The 18170-nt window shown below is 53.6% G+C and overlaps 2 protein-coding genes across 2 annotated transcripts in view; one reads left to right on the top strand and one right to left on the bottom strand.

The window, feature by feature from the left end:
* CMTM4 (CKLF like MARVEL transmembrane domain containing 4) overlaps positions 1–8451 on the top strand; it is a 79095-nt gene extending 70644 nt beyond the window's left edge. The window contains exon 4 of the mRNA XM_018062087.1: positions 880–8451. Within this exon, the coding sequence (XP_017917576.1) occupies positions 880–1044 (165 nt within the window). The 3' untranslated portion in view covers positions 1045–8451. The remainder of the gene's footprint in view (positions 1–879) is intronic.
* Positions 7811–17751, bottom strand: CMTM3 (CKLF like MARVEL transmembrane domain containing 3). The gene is made up of 5 exons (XM_018062088.1): positions 17483–17751; positions 13697–13852; positions 12630–12725; positions 12117–12237; positions 7811–10183 (listed from the first exon to the last, which is right to left on the bottom strand). Exons 1-5 carry the CDS (start codon positions 17627–17629, stop codon positions 10155–10157), a joined length of 549 nt encoding a protein of 182 aa, XP_017917577.1. The 5' UTR covers positions 17630–17751; the 3' UTR covers positions 7811–10154.

Genomic DNA, 18170 nt, shown 5'->3' with positions numbered 1-18170 from the left:
GTGGTCCCTGGAACGGCAGCATCACCCGGGAGTTTGTTGGAGATGGCGTTCTCAGCCTTCCCCAGAGCTGCCGAATTGGCAGTGTGTTTTAACAAGCTCTCAGATGCACGCTCTGGCTTGGGCACCTCTGCTTCAGTCTCTGTCCAGCGGAGGCCTGGATGTCTGAAAGGGCTGTTGCTTTTAAGGGCCTTCCCTGCCAGTGTGGGGTGTTCATGAAGATGCAGTCTGGACACCACATGGCAGTCAGCACAGTGAGGGGTGGGGGCGGAGGATGGGACCAGGTAAGGTAAGACTGTCTCTCTCTCTGCTCTGCCTTTCTTTATTGTTCGGTATATACAAAGAATATGCAGCACTTTTATAACTGAGAGGATGGTTAAAAGGTTTATTGAGAGTACTAAACTATGAGCTCTCCAAGGTATTACTCAGTAGGTTCATCAGTCATTATCTAATCATTAAAACACCACCACTTCTGACTCTCAAGCTGCCCACCCAGAGCTGCCCACATGAAAGGCAGTGGGGCTGGGGAACTAAGATATGGAATGCTGGGCCTTGTGGCTTGATTTGGGGTCACACTTGAGACCCTGATTTTTCATCTACATGGTGTTTTGTCTACGTGGTATTTCTCCCAGGGACCAGTGTCATGAAGGTCTGTGAAAGAGGCCCTTCTGTGATCTTTTTTCCCTTGTAGATCCAGAATACTTCGAAGGGTCCTGAGGCTGCCTTTTTGTGGGTCACATGACTATGAACTTGGCCAGGGTCTGACAGCTGGACATGTAGTGGGGTCTGGGTGTCGGGGTTATAGCAAGGAGAAGCTAATGCACCTCGCTCACTGTAAGCTGCCCAGGGGCCCTGCGGACTAACCCGGCTTGTGTCTTGTAGATATTCGGCTTCTTGGCAACAGCGGCCTATGCGGTGAACACATTCCTGGCCGTGCAGAAGTGGAGGGTCAGCCTCCGGCAGCAGAGCGCCAACGACTACATCCGCGCCCGTACTGAGTCCAGAGACGTGGACAGCCGTCCCGAGATCCAGCGCCTGGACACGTGAGGGCGCACTGAGTCTTCTTCCCTCTGGTCCTCATGCCCGTACTTTCAATCAAGTTTTTCTTTCCCTCATCACATCAGATTATCATGTGACTAAGTTGAATTTTGTCCTCCTTGGTAATAGTTCGTTCTGGGCAAGGGTTTTCACGGCAGCCCTGATGGGTGCAGGAGGTGGGGGACCCCGTGCCCAGCCTTGCACAGAGGCGGTGGGAGGGTCCTGCCCCTGCCCTGCCCCCCGCCCCGGGTCTGGTGACCGTGGGAGCCACTGTCCTTGCGGGCCACCATGTCCCCTTCACTGTCCCTGAGCACAGGCTTCGCAGCTGACTCTGAGCCACCCCCTCATATGTATTCATGATGAGTCAGGACTTTGGATTAAATGGGGGCTGTTAGAGGGGAAAAAACAAATACAGGAAGTGAAACTTTATGGTTGGAGCGGAGGGTCAGCAGTGCTTTCTGGGCAACCCGCATAGAGGCCCTGGATGCGCTTTAGTCTCGCTGCCAGGATGCCCCTCTCCCCATTGTTTCCCTGCCTGGGGGCACCGGGACCCCAGCAGGAGCGTGGACAGCCAGCTGTGACACCAAGGGTCTCGGTGGTGGGTGTGCCTGCTGGGTGCTTTGCTGGCTCTGGCGGAGGCTGGCACCCTCTTGGCTGGACTCCAGGGCACTGCTGCCCATCAGGAGGTCACCATCTGTCTCCTACCCTGCTGAGACATCCCTGGAATCATCTTCCTGAATCCAGAGGCTCCTCCAAGAATACGAGGACCATCTTGTTTTCCAGTTTCCTAGCTTCCCTGAATACGCCAAGGCCAGACTGCAGATTTTCTGTCATCTTACCTTCCCAGATAAAAGCCACAGGAGAAATACAGTTTGTCCCACCAGCCCGGACCCTTGCCCATTTGCTGGCCTCACGGACCAGAGGTGGGGACACGCCTCTGTTTCAAGGGTATGCACTGATTTTCAAACACCTGAGAAGAGTTCTAGAGTGAATTCCGAGTGGCTCCGTCTAGGATTTGAAAACTACTTGAATCTGCACCGTGACACCCCCTTTCACTGATGTTTCGGAGGGCGGCGACCCTGTACCTCAGGGTCATAACTACGAACGTCGAACTTGGAGGCTGTCGGGGAACATTTTAGTTACGTAAGGTTTTGTATGAATTCTCGATAAAGTGAAGATTATTGTGGTGACTAAGTTACACAAGCCCCTGCGATGCTGTAGTTTTTTGTTTTTTTCTGTTGGAGACTAATTGTTTCTCTTATGGAAAGTTTGTTTTTACATGTCGAGTTTTCACTCTGAACTGTCCTTAATGTTTACAAACCTCACTCTAGCTCTAATATTTTGTGTTTCACCCTCACCAAGGAAAAGAACGCTCACTGCTGGTGGGAAGATTTTGCATTAATGAGGAGAGTCCCCAGGATCTTGTGCTAGTGAGCGCTTGCAGCTTCAGCAGCGGGCAGTGTCATGAGAGAGGGGGCCTTGGGGAGCAGAGCCTGTGTGAGAAATGTCCAGCCCTGCACAGGCTGGCATTGCCTTCTGCAGAGCAGAGCAGCGTATGATTTCCTGCATGGGTGTCTTCGTCAGATAGCACTGCTTGGCTGGGGACCCCGTAGGAAATGGTACTGTGCCGTCTCTGAAGGGTTGGGGTTAGGGCTCCCTGAACTGAACATCTTATACAACTCAAGTTCTGCTGAAGTTCCTTTCTGGGGCTGTGACCCAGGCCACCTGTTCAAGCCCCTGGTCTGGTCAGAGACCCAGCTTGTCTGGGAGTAACTGACCTCCCATTGTCCCCACCTAGGGCAGCCAGGCCTGGTCACGGCGGGTCTGACTGAACCCTCTTCCCATGGATGTTGTGAGGCAGTACAAACCAGGCTTCACAAACCTCATACCTATTATGTGTAGTGACTTTTGAGGAGATTATGACATCTGGATTTTATCTGTTCATTTTATATATTTATTTTGCATTTGTAGAGTGTATATGCTTCGTCAAAATGGGGCTTATTGCCCTCTGAGAGTTCCATTTAAAAACAGGGTTACAAAGACTCAGCCTTGCATCAGATAGGGCCCACTTAGAAGGACCACCCTGAACTTTATCAGAAATCTCCTTCTGGGATTCATGTTACTTAGCCTCAATAAAAAGCTGCCTTTGAAGTGAGATTGGAAAAAAGAAGACTCTTCAGGCGTGGGTTGTTGCCCAAGTTTTTCCAAGTCACTTCAATAAAACCGGTTTATCATCCGGCTGAAAGGAGTCTGTTGGTATCAGCTACAAGGAACAGTTCTGAAGCCCGCTGAAGTTGTACACGCTGACAGATGATAACAAGCGATGACACCTTGTGCCATAGGCCACTTAAGAATTAATTTACATGTTAGTGTTAGAATCTTGGAATTATTTATGTCCCTGTAACTATTTAAAGTCCTTTGTGCCATGAGGCTCTCCCATGGTTTTTGTAAATATATTTCTTTATATTTAATTAGCTCCCAGTATAGCCAGAAGTGACCAGATGTACTTATTGGTGTACTGTAGAGTCATAAGTCTTGTCACGTGGTGAGAAGGAAGGAAGGAATATGGTTGTCTAGTGTGAATGGAAAGATACTCGCATTTTCTTTGTGTTGTTTCTGTGTACAAACAAGACAATCTAGATTTGGGGAGGCTTAAAAGGGCTTTTTTTTCTCTTTTTTGCAAATTGAAATAAGCTTATTTTTGCATTTAACAGTTGTAATATGGACCAGTGTCAGTTTGGTTTGGGGAATTTTTAAGACTGAGGCAATCTTAGTGTTTTTTAATTTTCTGGTGGGATGATATTGGCATTCACAGTTGATGCCCAACTTGCATACATTTGAATTTGTTCCTGGAGACTGGATGGTTGAAACCCTCAAGCATTTGGTGGAACCTCTGGTGGTTTTAGATGGATGCAAACACTGACGTCTTCAGAGAAAGTTTATCCTGGCATCGATCTGGTTGATGTGGTATTTTTTCTTTTTTCTGATTCTCCTCTACCCTCCCTTCACATTGCTGAAGGCACGGCAGGGGGGTGGGGTGCCTTACCCCTTTCATACAGAGAGATTCCAGTCACGAGAGCCTAAAGATACTCGTCAGCTCTATAAAGATACTTGTCAGCTCTATAAAGATACTTGTCAGCTCTATATAAAGCCAGGGAAGGCACAAGCAGTTACAGATTAAAACCTCATAGCAGAAGTTCTATTTGAAGTGAAAGAAACAGATTTTCACTCTGCAGCAAGTCATTCAAGAGAGACTACCTTTGCCCACAGAAAGGCAAGAATGTTGACGCCTGCCCAGTCCCAATATCCTTGTCTTCCTTGGCAGGTTGAACCAAAGGGCCAATGTGGACGGAGCCCAGGCTGGCTGCAGAGAAGCCGGGGACCCAGTCTGGTTCTGGGGGCTTGGCTCTGGGAAGTGGATGTCACCCCCTACCCTTTGGGCACCATCACTGTCCCTTAGCTAAAGGCTCCTTCCTGTGGGCAGGCATGGAGTGCCTCTGACCCCACCCCATGTCAGAGGCTTCTTGAGAGAGCTTTGTGACTCAGTTGAAAACATGCCTAGTCTTTTAAAGTTTGCAGTTTCATTCGCCTTTCTTTGAGGCTTTCTGAGTGACTCAGTCTTGGGTTGAGCCACAGGCAGCCTCTGAGGAGATAAAGCACTAACTCTGGTCTGCACATGTATGTGAATTCCTGCTTGCAGCAAATGACCCTTGAATACCTCCTCCAGGTGTCATGTGTGTGTGGCCCAAGCTCACCTTTTCTCATAGACTCACCTGTGCTGTTTGGGAAGGAACCCCTCGCCGCTCCATGTGTTTAAGAGGTGGACCAAGTCCCTAATCTTAGGCTCTGCAGGATTTTCTGTGGGCTGTTCTTAGAATATGCCCTAAAAGAGTGTGGAGACAACACGTGGCCACTTTAGGGATTCTGGGAGGCAATGACGATGTAAGTGGGTCCCGGTGTGCCACCCATGTTCCAAACAAAGCAACCACAAAGTCTTTGTGCCAAGGCCCGATAGTCATTTTCTCCACATGTGGTTTACCGGAAAACATGACACTAAGCAGATAGCAAAAGGAGAAACCAGCTCAGCTGAGGGCTGCTTCTAAATTGACTGTCCCAACCACATAAAAAATGGCTTCCTGCTCTAGTGACTGCCATTAGCGAGTGAGGTCTCCAGACACATTTCCAGCCCCTGGTGAAGTGTGCAGAATCCGGGGGCTGTCTTATTTCATCAGCACCCACTCCCAGGACCAGCTTGGTGACAGCTGATGAGGGAGCGAGCAGGGGCGGGTCTGGGAGGTGAGAAGAGCGGGGAGGAGGCCCAAATCATCTGCTGAGGGCCTGTCGAGAGCACTGGACATGGTTACCCACCCCGGCTGTGCTTGATTAACTACATCCTGCCCTCTTTGGAAAAGTGAGGTCTTGTATTCTGGAACCCACGTGAGAGTGGGAGCCGAATGTGGGGACCAGCGTGCCTGGGCGCTGCTGGGCTCTTTGTGTGAGTTTGGGAACTCACAGGTGTGGGCAGGTGACTCAGATTCTGATCTGGGGCCCCCTCAGAGAGGACGCAGACCCGACACCGCCTGCCTTGAGCCGTGTAAACCTTCCTGGCTCTTTGTAAAATCTTTATTTCTTCTCCCCTCAGCAGATACAGCTGAAATCATAACTGTCTGGTTGAGAAGGTAATTGGAAATCTTTGTGGCTCTTTACATTTCTTTTATTTAGAAACCTTTTCTGCTCTCAATATCTGTTAGATCTAAAGAATTTTTTTTCTCAAAGTTTAATGTTTGTTTAGCTTTTCTTCATACCAGTAAATGGCATTTATATACTTACAGGCTTGAAACTCCCTTCTTTGGTTTAGATTATATTCTCATTTCATTTGGATGTAATTTCTCAGCCTTGGGGATTTATTTTTTCCTTTCTTGTTTTTATTATTCTATAAACATTTAAAAAAATTACCCACCAGCCCACTGAGTCTAAATCAGTGGCAATTTGCCTAAAGTTTAGTTTATGGATCCTTGAATTATGTGTCCTTTTCACAGGATTAGTTTGTTGTCTAGCTTTCATTCCAAGACTTCAGTCTGGGTGACTTGCTATCTGGACACCCTGGTGTGTCATGTCTCTTTTGGGATGCATTCTACACAGGGCTGAGAGCCTTCAAGAAGGGGTTAATAGCCTGGACTCTACTGAGCTACATCAGAACTTTCATTTAGAGTAGGACCTTGTCTCAAATGACCTTAATCAGCTTTGCTGGCAGGATTAGGGTGAGGCCCGAGTTTTTCACCATTGCGCCTCAGAAGCGAGAACGCGTGACGCAAGTGATTTGACGAGGGTTTGTACGGGATTCAGTAATAGTCTGAAACTATCCAATTGGAGTCATCTTGGGAGGATGCTGCTGAAACCCGGTAGGAAGCACCCCTTTTATCAGGACAGCCATCTGAAGGAACGGCCAGGAAGCGAGGACAGCATGGGGTCCTGGTGCCCAGGCAGGCAGGGCCGCGTCTGGCTGCTTCCCTCTGTGGCCCATTTTGCTTTCCTGCCTTTTCCAGAATCGACTTCCCAAGATTCAGGACTTTGCTCTCCTCTCTGCAGATGTGAGGAAGGCAGATACTCGGGGCTTGGAGGGAAAACTGACTGGTCCAAGGCCTCCTGGGGGAGCTCAAGGGTGGGACGCCTGTGCACCGCCCACATCCCCCTAGGACTGGCCCAGGCCCAAGGCCTCACTCACTCCCAGCTCTGTCACTCTGTAACCTGTTTAAAAACGAGTTTTCAAACCCTGCCTCATGATGAAACTGACGTATGTGGATAAAACCAATGCTTTTCCTAAGCAATAAGAGAACGCTAGGGGGCGAAACTATTTGTATATGTTGAAATTTCTAAGGGTTCAGGAACCCATGGCAAAAACACTTAGCTATTTATTACAAGTATGACTGTACTTTTTCCTTTTCCCAAAGTAGGTAGTTGTGTCTTTGGATATTCTAAGACAAAAAATAATCACTTCACCTTGGTGCCTTCCGTGTCAGTCACATAAACACTCCCGTCAATCATGGAATTGAAAAAGATGCACATTTGGTTCAACAGATAACACTATTTTTGTAGCATGATTTTAGATTGTGTCCTTTTAATATTGCTTTCAGCAATGCTAGTTTTGAGGTTCGGTCGTTTTCCCTGTAAAACTTCATTATGTATTTTTAAAAAGAAAAAAAAGAAATCCAACCCCTCAGCTTTCCCGTCTCTTCTCTGCTGCTTTCTCCCCAACATCTCGTTTCTGCTTACTTAAACAGTCTGAGAGTAAGAGTATATTTCTGTGAAATAGTTATTAATCAGTATAACTGCATTTGGCATTTTTTTACCCACTTGCTACTTCTGAACAGCCACTGCTCACCTCAAATAGTAAGAGGAAAGTGGTTCCATAAGAACAGAACATTCTCGGTGCTCTGACTTCCCCTTCTTTGGGTCTGAAATGGTGACAAGCCCTTTCCCGGTTGCTGCCTGTCTTGCAGATCTGCTCAGGCCACCAGCTCGCCTCTGCCCGTGTGAGGCGTCCTGGGGCGGGAGTGGGAGTGGGGACTCTGCTGGCCTCGGGCTCATCTTCCACTCAGACCTCTGGTTCGTGGATGCCCTGGATAGGTTCGATGGCCCTTTCTGGTTTTCCAGCCCAAACATACTAGATTCCATGCTGTGATGAGCTTGATGAAGACACACGACCTTTTGCTTTCCCGCCCCTGCAGGACTGAGTTATGTCTGGTCAAGAGGAATCTTGAGGAAACTAGCTGAGTCCATTTAAAATGAAGGAATGGATTTATTGAAACATAAAAGAAATTTTTTTTTTCCGCTTTGAAGGGTCAGACAGAATGTGTCATTATTTTCTAACAAAGGAAGACGAGTCAGATGGCTGATAATTCCCATGTGACTACTCTGGTACTTGGCCCAGTGGTACTTGGGGGAGGGGCGATGTTAATTTAATAACTACTACACTTTGCTTCTTAAAAGTCTATTCCCTTTAACAGTATAGATGCAGCTGTGGGGTGAGCTGAGGTGATGTGTGTTCAGCAAACTTCAGTTTCTGCTATTGGTCAGTCCGAGCTCCCATCCTGGCTTCTGAGGCTGGTGTGGGCACCACTCAGCTCCCACCAGCCCCAGATTTGACTATCCATTCAGAGTGGTTTGGGGGCCCCAGAGCCTTCGCACCTGTTGGTTTATTCCTGACAGCCTACAAAGCCTCACACTGCCCTCAGTTTTCCCCCTTTATTTCTTTTGAAGGACCAATTTTTTCACGGTACTTGTCCTGATTGTTTTCATAGTGTTCAAATCTGTATTTTTGTATGTAGAGGGAAATAATTTTCTCAACACTAATCGCTAATAAATACTGAATTGTCATGAAGGAGTTCTTGTTTAATAAACGGACGTGTAAAAACAGTATTGTCTCTTTCTTCACCCTGCCTTGCTCCCGCCCCTTCAAAGGCTGTGGCCTGGATCCTGAAACAGGCTTGTGAGGTGGGGGCCAAACAGCCACCGTGGAGGGTGAGGACACTTCGGTATTGCTGTTGACCAGTGGCTTGGCCAGGGCTGGCAAGGTGGAGCCACTCCCAGCAGCCCATCGGCTTTTCCAGGTTCTACTTTTATACGTGTTTTCAGAACACGTTACATATTGGGCAAAAAGCTGGGCAGAGTGCCCTGATCTTTCCCATTGCCTGGGCCAAGACACTGACTCATTGTGGGATTGTTACCTACCTTGATGTGAGAAGCTGAGACCCCAGGCCTCTTGTGGAGACCTGAGCAAGTCACAGAACCTTCTGTCAGATTCCTGGACTACGAGAGGACCATGTGAGGAGTAAAGAGCCCCCACGAAGATGCCTGGCGGGGAGCAAGTGCGCGGGCATCGCCACTGTAACCTGCAGATGCAGGATCCACATGGTACATGGGACCACGCTGTGCTGATACATCTCACCTGACAGCGTTGCTCTGGTGTGTAAGGTTTTTATCAAACACACACACTCCAAGCAGGAAGTGAGTCTGGTTTAATCCATGATGGCTTTTTTTCAGGATAGGAGATTCACATGCAAGAGAAGAAGAAAAGATTACAAATGCCCAAAACATGGGTCCAGAACTCTGGCTCATTCACAAGGTCTCTTGGGTCACAGGAAATGCCACTGAAGAAGCTGCTTTTGTGTTTAAAAAAAAAAAAATCATACATAAAGTAACAAAATCCTATTGAAGATATATGCACAGCATAAGGTCCTTAGGTGAACACAGAAGGCACGTCTCACCCCTCATGTGGGTCAGGTGTCCAGAAATACATTGTCCTGAGGGCCTGGGAGCCGCTCACCTGCTGACGGCCCTAGGAAAGAGAGGGTTGGGCTGGGCCTGCCCAGCTGCCCTGGGCGGTGTCGCTGCCACTTGTTATTTGGAGCCCTCAATCTTTTGGACCTGGTAAGCTTGTCTACGAGCTTTGCTTTGAAACAGTCGTACACCCAGAATAGGTAGGTCACCTGAAGACATGGTCCTGGTCTCCAAAAGTGTGAGGTGGGCAATGGGACCTACTCTCCTAGGTCACAGGGTAGAGGCTAGTTTTCTCCCTACTTCAAGAATGAAGAGGGAACTGGTGCTCTTTGAACAAAAGAATTTTTGGAAGGATCATTATTGACAAAGTGCCTAGCATGAGCAGGGGCCCCAGCCACAGACAGAAACCACTGGGGCCCAGGGCTTGGCCTTGTGGCAGTCTTTATCTTGTTTCTCTCCCCCACACCCACCACAACATGAAGGGCCCCCTGTGATGGGGTAACAAGGCTCCATCTGCTCTGTCCCCTGTGCTTATTTTTGGCAGAGAGGTTAAAGGGCTTAAGGTCCTGGGGTAGAAATGAGAAGGGGCGGAATATTCACAATGCCGTCATGGCAGAGAGGCTGGACAGTGCTAAGCCAAGGGTTGCCATTGTGTATAGGGGGCTCAGGAATGTTGCTTGGGGCTGTAAGGAGGCCTGCTCCATCAGCAGCTCCCACTGCTGCTTGAGAAATCACAGCCTCCCTCCCAACAGGCTTCCCTGGCCACACTCTGGCCGGCCTGGTCAAAAAGTGCGGGAGTGGAGGCCTGCGTGGCTCAGGTGCCAGGGCAGGGCAGGTCTTCAGTCGGAGTCAGAGTCGGAATTCTCTTCTGAAAGGAAAGCAGAGAGGATGCTTGGCAGGAGTTCTGGGGCCAGTGGTACCTGAGAGCCGACTCCGGGGAGGCACTGTCAGCTAGAACCCTGGGCTCAGGCCACAACAGCTGATGGTGGTGTCCGCTTGGTGTGGGGACTATGAGTGCCTGGGACCCTCTAGGCTGCAGCAGAAGGGAGGCGGAGAACCCAGATGCCCCTTCCTCTGGGGCCCCAGGCCCTCCCAATCTGCCTGGCTGTTCTCACTGCAGGCGGCAGGCTTGTGTATCTGCACCCCACCACACCCCACACCCCCCCCACCGCCGCCCCCCAGCCCGCAGTGGGGCTGGCTGTTGTCTGAGAAACTAAAACATACTGGAAAAGCAGGAAGCTTGTTTTTAGCCATTTCAGTCTCCCCTGCCCCAGGAGTTTCAGTGTCACCTGCCTGGGGACAGCAGGCCCTCAGTGGAAAGAAGCCCCGTAAAAGCCCACCTTGTCTCTGTCCCGCCCTGGGTCACTGCTGATCCTCACAGGGCACGGCCACCTGTTCCAGAAACACCTCGCCCGGATGGGGGCACCTGCCCTTTACAGTCTGTTGTCCTCACTCCCCCTGCCCCATTTACTTTGCCTGCACACTCCTACAAATCTATCAAAACCCAGCTCGGGTCGCCTCCACAGCCTCCGAGCTGGCCCGTAGGATGGGTGCTCCCTTGGCTGCTTCATCTCCACCTCTGTGAGCCCTCGTTTTGCTGTTATAGTTGAAGTCAACTTGGGTTCCTCCTGCTCCCTGTTCATGCCTTACGTGTACACCACCACTCTCTCTCTGGGTCTGATTCCTGCCCTCTCAACTCCCTGAGGGCAGGTAGTTAGCCTGCCCATCTGCACATCCCTAGGGCCCAGCACACGGCAGCCTCAGCAGGTGTTTAGGTCAACAGATGCTGACAGAAGGGCTGGGAGGGATCGGGGACACCAGGCTTGTGGGGAGGAGTTGTGCTGAGCCAAACATCCGATTTACTCACTTGCAGGGAGCTGACATCTGTCTATCCATTTAAAGCCTGCCTGGGGGTCTGGAGAGGAACAGGCAGGTAAACAGCTTGGGCCCTCTATCCCAGGTCAGCTCCTGGGCTTCCCTGCATTTCTGTGTGGGAGCCTCCATGCCCCTCCAGGTCCCGCACCTCTGGGCAGGGACCTCTATTTCCTCTGATGGCCTCCCCGGGCAGGAAAGCCCCAGGCTGCGGCTGCGGAAGCCCTGAGAAATCACAGGCTCCAAACTGGCTTGGTCCCTCTGGGCATGTCCCTCAAGGCCCCCCCTGTGCTGCACACATGCACGCCAAGGCTGTGACGTGTTGGTATGGGTGCTGTCACAGATGGAAAAACCAGCCATCCAGCTTGCAGGTTTTCCCTTTCTTTTTAGGTCAGGTAATGGCGCAACAGCCATTCTGAGCCGAAGGATGGCTGGAGGAGGCCAGAAAGTCTGTGGCACTTTTCCCTGGATATAAAAAATATCCATCCTTGGATAAAACAAGCCCGAGCTGCCCTGTATCTGCCTGGGTGCTGAAAAGAGCTTGGCTTGCTGGTCTTTAAGCTGGGGGCAGGCACGACTGGAGACGGGGGTGCTACTCTGGGACCGGTGACTATGCAGCCCAGTGGACAGCACCTAGGAGTGGTCTCGTGAGGCGAGGAGGTGCCAGGCGTCCCCTCAGCGTGCCCTTACTGGAGAGGCCGAAGCCCCAGAGCGCCGTGTGTTCCCTGGAGGGAAGCAGTTTTATCATCAGTGCCACAAGAAGAGATACTAGAATCATGCTGTGAACACACTTCCTGCCCACGGGGAGAGAGGAAATGCTCTTACTCCAGCCTTAAACTAGCCAAGAGCCCCCAAGGGAGGGTCCCCGCAGCAACCATCCCAGGTGACGAGCCCGGTTCTCTGTTGGAACCCACAGGGTGGCCACCCACCTTCTGCCTTGTCAGCTGTGGTCTCGTGTGCGGAGTCCTCTTGTTTGAGGAATTTGGCCACGTCGTTAAAGATCAGGTAGAAGTCAATGGCAAACACGATGGTGGCAAAGAAGCCAAATACCTGTGGGAGACAGGGGCGGGGTGGATGGCACGTGTCAGCAGGAGCAGGGACCTGGGAAGGGGAAGGCCGCCCCGGGCAGCTGCCGCCCTGTCCCCATAGCTTGTCTTCATCTGCTTGGATAAGCAGCTCAGAATGGTGGGCACAGACCCCCTCGCGTTAATAACAGATAGGCAATTGAGCTGTTCATTTGGTTTGGCCAACAGCTTTTCCAAATTCCGGGCAGAGTCCGTCTTCAACCAGAGGACTGTGGCGTTGCTGAGAACCACAATCAAAAGCCAAGGTACCTCAGCAGAAGCAGACTGTGCCCAAGGAGCTAGGAGGGGTACCCACTTAGGAGTGGGGTGAACATGAGTGGGGCACCCCCCCTTCCCAGAGGTTGGGGAGCAACTCACCCCGGCTGCTTTGGAAGCCCCATCTGGGTATTTGGCCACGGCTGTGATGGAGATGGCGAAGTAGATGAGGGCCGCTGTGACACAGCGGAGGAAGTCCTGGGGAGACAGGGGTGCAGTCACACGGCTGTGAGCTCCCTGCTGTGGGGCACAGAGCATGGGAAGGCGGCCACGGGGAGCTGAGGCAGGGGAGAGGGGCTCAGAAGGGTAGTGTGTGCCAAGGACAGGCCTGGAATTCCTCTGTCAGATCCGGGACACAGGCAGGGCCCCCAGACCAGCCTCCATGCACTCCCCCTTCCAGGCCCCACCTGCACGCCCTGGTCCTCCTCCAGTCTCGACTCCTGCCCTGTCCAGGTGCCTCCTGTCTGCCATTCTCTGACAGGTGGACAACAGGGTACAGACCAGGCTGCAGCCCACCCTGTGGCCTGGCCCATCTGGTGGGGAGGGAGAAGTTGGAACCCTTGTCACCCGCTCCCTCTGGCTCTCCAATAGTGAGATCTGGTCACCGGTCTTGCTCTGCCACATGCTTGTGGCAGATCCATTTAGGTACCACGGTTTGCACCTGCTGATCCCTAAAATGGGGACAGGGGAGAAAGCTGGAGACCAGGGTTCAAGTGTTTCAAGTGTACCTTTGCTGTTCCTTCTGACTCATTTCATACAGCAAAGTCCAGGGTGGGTTTCTGGGCCCTCCCAGGTGATAAAATGAGTTGCCAGATGGCTGAGATCTGGGGGAGCCCTGCAAGTCCTCAGTTAACCCGCCCTGCCCCATATGGAAATGGCTAGAATTCCTGCGGCTTGAGGCTCATTCCGAAACGCCCAGCTGGGAGCACCAGCGCCACCTGATGGCCAAGGGTGAGAATGCCATCTGGGTTCACAGCCTCATAGAGGGACCCTGGAGGCCCAGGAGGCGGGCAACCTGCTCTGGGTCCCCTGGTTGCTGCATTGTGAGGCCTGGATCATCTGAGGCCAGGCCTACCCAACAGGTTCCAACTAACTGCAAACAGCCTCCAGTGACTTGAAGGGAGGGTGAGGGCCAGCCAACCCCTTCCTCCTGGGGCCCCAGCCCTCACCATCATGGGCCAGCACAAGCCCTGCCACTTGTCATTCAGCTGCATGGCATCAGCAAAGAGGAAGCAGAGGGCCAGCAGGAACTCCAGCAGGGGCGCCGTGAGGAAGGCAGATGCTGAGGACGCCACATAGCAGACGAAGATGATGAACGAGAGACCCTGGGAGGCGAGGGAGGGAGAGGTCAGGGCCTGTGCACAGCCCCACCCTGCAGGCAGGAAGAGAGGTGGCTCCAGCAGGGAGTGACCTGCCCAGTTCTGCAGCCGCAGGATTAGAACTCTCAGGGTGCTGCCCCCAGTGCCTCTGGGCATGGCCCTGCACCCAGACTCAGGCTAGCTCCCTGCCAGGACCCAATGAGGAAGCCCCAGCCTCACAGCGTCCAGTACCCCAGAAGGCTACCTCCCCGTCACCCACCCCTGAGGCTCTGTAGCAGAATCCACCCAACCCAGATGATGCTCCACAGGGGAGAATCAAACCTACACTCTCTCAAAGGCAGTCAACTAAGCAAGAGCCAGTTTGAGAAAATTACACCCCAAACCCAAGAGCTGTGCTTTTCAATGAATGAAGAATTTACATGAAAAACAGGATACAAATCTGGCACTTTAGTTAATAATATGCCTGCTGAAGTATTCAAGAGTTGAAATGTACTGATGTCTGCAATTTACTTTGGATGCACCAAAAATAAAACGGATTGGACTCCCCTGGTGGTACAGTGGATGAGAATCTGCCTGCCAATGCAGGGGACACTGGTTTGATCCCTGGTCCAGAAGACTCCACATGTCAAGGAGCAACAGAGCCTGTGTGTGCTGCAACTACTGAAGCCCATTCACCAAGAGCCTGTGCTCCAGCAACAAGCAAAACCACAATAAGAAGCCCATGCACCGCAATGAAGAGTAGCCTCTGCTCGCCATAACTAGAGAAAGCCGGCCCAGTGCAACCAAAAATAAAGTATAAAAAAGTTAAGAAAATGGACTGATGGACAGAGAGATATGTGAGAGGGGCTTCCCTGAAAGCTCAGTTGGTCAAGAATCCACCTGAAATGCAGGAGACCCCAGTTTGATTCCTGGGTCAGGAAGATCTGCTGCAGAAGGGATGGATAGGCTACCCACTAGAGTATTCTTGGGCTTCCCTTGTGGTTCAGCTGGTAAAGAATTTGCCTGCAATGTGGGAGATCTGGGTTCAATACCTACTTTGGGAAGATCCCCTGGAGAAGGTAACGGCTACCCACTCCAGTATTCTGGCCTGGAGAATGCCATGGACTATGGGTCGCAAAGAGTCAGCCGGGTCGCAAAGAGATTTGAGGGCAAGTAAGTAGCAAATAAGGCAATGTGTTACCAACTGCATAATTGGTGGGCATATGTTTTTGCTGTATATTTTCAAATTTTCATAATAAGGAAAAAACATCCAGAGGGAGAGGGAGTGGTGACATTGCCACTGCATGCCCTGCTGCGTCACAGGTCCTCCCTTTGTGGAGGGAGGGGCAAGGTGTCATGAGGAACTGATTGAGAATGAGATGTTTTCTCCAGCATTGGCAACTGATGCGGGAGGATGCCAAGGCCCGGTTAGTTCCGCAGACCGTGCACTGGGAAGGGCAGACAGGGTTGATGGGGCTGTTCACAGGGCCCAGGGTCTGACGAGGCTTGTGAGAGCTCCTCACCACCACCCGTGCACCCAGTGCCGTTCACAGCCCACTTTGCAGATGAGAAGAGTGAGGCTGACAGATGAAGTGGCTTGCTCAGTGTCATACAGCTAATAAAAGGGCATCAGAATTTGAACTCTGGTCTGGCTGACTCCACATGTGGAATTCTTAAGCAATCCTGCTCCGTGGCTGCTGGCCCTTTTCCGTCCTGGTTTCGGTCACTCTGGCTGGGTTTGAGCACGTCCATAGCTGAGTAGCTCAGAGCAGGGTAGGGGGGCTCGGGAGGGATGACACCCAGATGCCCCACAGGGGGCACCATGGTGACTTCAGACAAATGAGTTGCAGAGCACGGGCGTCTGCTCTGAACATGACAACGGAGGTAGCTGAGCCCAGCTTGAACAGATGGGAAACTCAGGCACAGAGATGTGCTGAGAGGCTGCTGGAGCCTCCCAAGAAGACAAGGCCACGGAACTCTGGCCCAACCCTATCCTCTACTTCCTGTGCCAAAGGCTATTATCGGTGGCCCTCATTTTCCTTTCCCCTACCCCCAGAGCCTGATTCTGGGGATCCCCCTTTTGATTCTGTTCCTCATTCCCCAGATCCCTGGTGGCAACTTCCTCCCCCTTCCTGCCCATGTCAGCCTCCCACTTGCTTGGGCCTGGGGGCAGCCAGAGGTGACCTGAGAGGCAGAGTGATCTCAACTGGCTCCTCCTGCCTCTTCAGTGCCCATCCCTCATCCGTCCTTCCCCCCCTTTCATCCACCTGGACCCAGGATCTTGGTGCCCGGTTTTGCCAAGGGCGTCCTCTATGCTCTGGCCACCCCTCTTCCACCCATGAGGAGGGCCTGAGTTGGGTGTGTTTGGGGTCCCCTCAGTGGGCCTTGGACTCAAGGCTTCTCTCCACAAATGTGGCTCCTATCAGTCTGCAAAGTGGCCAACCAGGAGGCGACTCCCAGCAGTGTGAGCTGAGTCCGGGATCCGGGTGCCTCATGTGGGGAGTTGGACAGGTGCTGGCTTTGTGACCTCTGAGCTGACCCCAGAGGCAGGAGGAGGCGGTAGGACCGACGCCTGCCATCTGCCCCCTGGGAGCCCAAAAGAGAGGTGGGGACAGAGTCCTTCCTTTGATCCCTGCTGTTCTCAACCACGCTGTCACCTGACCTGCAACTCATCTGGGTCAAATCCCCTAGATGCTGGGGCCTCAGCTTTCCCGTCTGCAAAGTGGGAATAATGACAGGGGTTATCAAATTGCTGGAGATCCAAGTAACAAGTGCTTCTGTCTCATCCCGCCTCCCCGCTAGGCGTCTTCCTTCCCTTCCCTCCCCTCCACGGAGGCCAGCTCCAACCCCCAACCCCACAGGCCGACAGTGCGAGGGATTTTCAGAGTGTCCCGAAGACAAAGGGCTGACGGGCGTGGGTGGGGGGTGCGGGAAGAAGGAAGGAGCTCAGCGAGGGTGGGACGGCTGGCGCTGGATCCCAGCGAGGGCGGGGAAGAGGGGGATGAAGTCATCCCCCCCGGCCGCCCCTCCGCAGTCTGGGTGGGGGTAGGCTCCTGCGCGCCCCCCAACCTTGTGGCCCGGGCCTCACCCAATCCCGGGGGGTCGCCCCTCCCGGCTGTCGGGACTCCACTCTGGCTTCCGCCCAGCAGCTCGAGGCCGGGTCGGTCCTCCCTGCGTCCGAGGAAGCGAGCCAAGGAGCCGTGGGCCCACCCTGGGTCGCGAAGGGCCGACGCCTCCCGGGCCCGGCCGGGGCGTGGCGAGAGGTTTTGCGGAGCGGGGTGCCCGTGAGGGAGGCCTGAAGACGCGGGGACGCAGCCCGTCCCAGGGGCCCAGAGAGGGCGGAGGCGCCGGAGGTCACACAGCGCCGGGCTGGGCTCCCCGGGGTCCGGCCGCCGCGTCGGTGAGCCCCCTCCCCGGGCTCCCCTGCGGCCCCCGCATCGCCTGCGACCAGCGCGCGGCTCAGCTTCAACGAGCCCATCCCAAAGGGGGGAAGTTTGCCCAACTCAGCCCAACTCGGGGGGCTGCGAGCAAGGCCGGCGGGCGGGACGCCGGGCGTGCAGACGGCGGCGCCCCCAGCCCCACGCCCGGGGGCTGCAGGCGGGGGCGGCCGCTGGGGGCCCGGCTCCGCCTGGAGGGGGCCGTGGGCGCCGCACTCACCGTCTCCGCCAGCAGGAGGCGGCCTTTGAGCGAGCAGAGGAAGGCGCGCGCCGGCAGGAGGGCACGGAGCCCGGGAAGGGTCGCGCTGGGCTGGGACCGGCCGGCGGGCTCGGGGTCCGGGTCGGGCTCCGGGTCTGGGGGCCACATGGCGGCGGCGGCGGCCGATGCTGAGGCTCGGCCTCGCTCCCTCTCACCCTGCGCCCGGGAGGGAAGCGGAAACCCCGACTGTGCGGAAGGAGAGCGGGGCTAGGCTCGCAGGGCGCGGGGGCGCATCCCAGCCGCTCCGCCCCCACTCCCGCCCCGCCCCGCCCCTCCTCCCTTGCTGGGCTCTTCTCGCCTCCTCGCCTGCAGCCTTCCTCCCTGACTCCTGCCCCCTCCTCTCCTCATCCCCTCTTCCGCCCGCCTTCCTCCTCCTCCGCCCCTCCTACCCCTCGAACCTCGGCTGCCCGCACTCCTGCAGCCCGCGCTGGCCCGGGGCTTCCTCAGACCCCCGCCTTCTCCCCTCACCCCTGTCCTGGAGGCCGGAGACCTTATTGCCGCCACCCAACACTCCGTCGGAGCTCTCAAACCACCCCTCCTTGCCCAGAAGACTGTCGGCTTTCGCTGTCTCCCGTCTAACTTCCTGCCCATGCGTGCTGGGGACCCAGGAACTTAGGCCTTCAAAGAGCGAGAAAACTCTGTCTTCCTG

This window comes from Capra hircus, chromosome 18 (genome assembly GCF_001704415.2).
Source record: "Capra hircus breed San Clemente chromosome 18, ASM170441v1, whole genome shotgun sequence".
Lineage (NCBI taxonomy): Eukaryota > Metazoa > Chordata > Mammalia > Artiodactyla > Bovidae > Capra > Capra hircus.
Note: the sequence above shows the minus strand (reverse complement) of the source record. Positions and strands in the feature narration are given on the sequence as shown.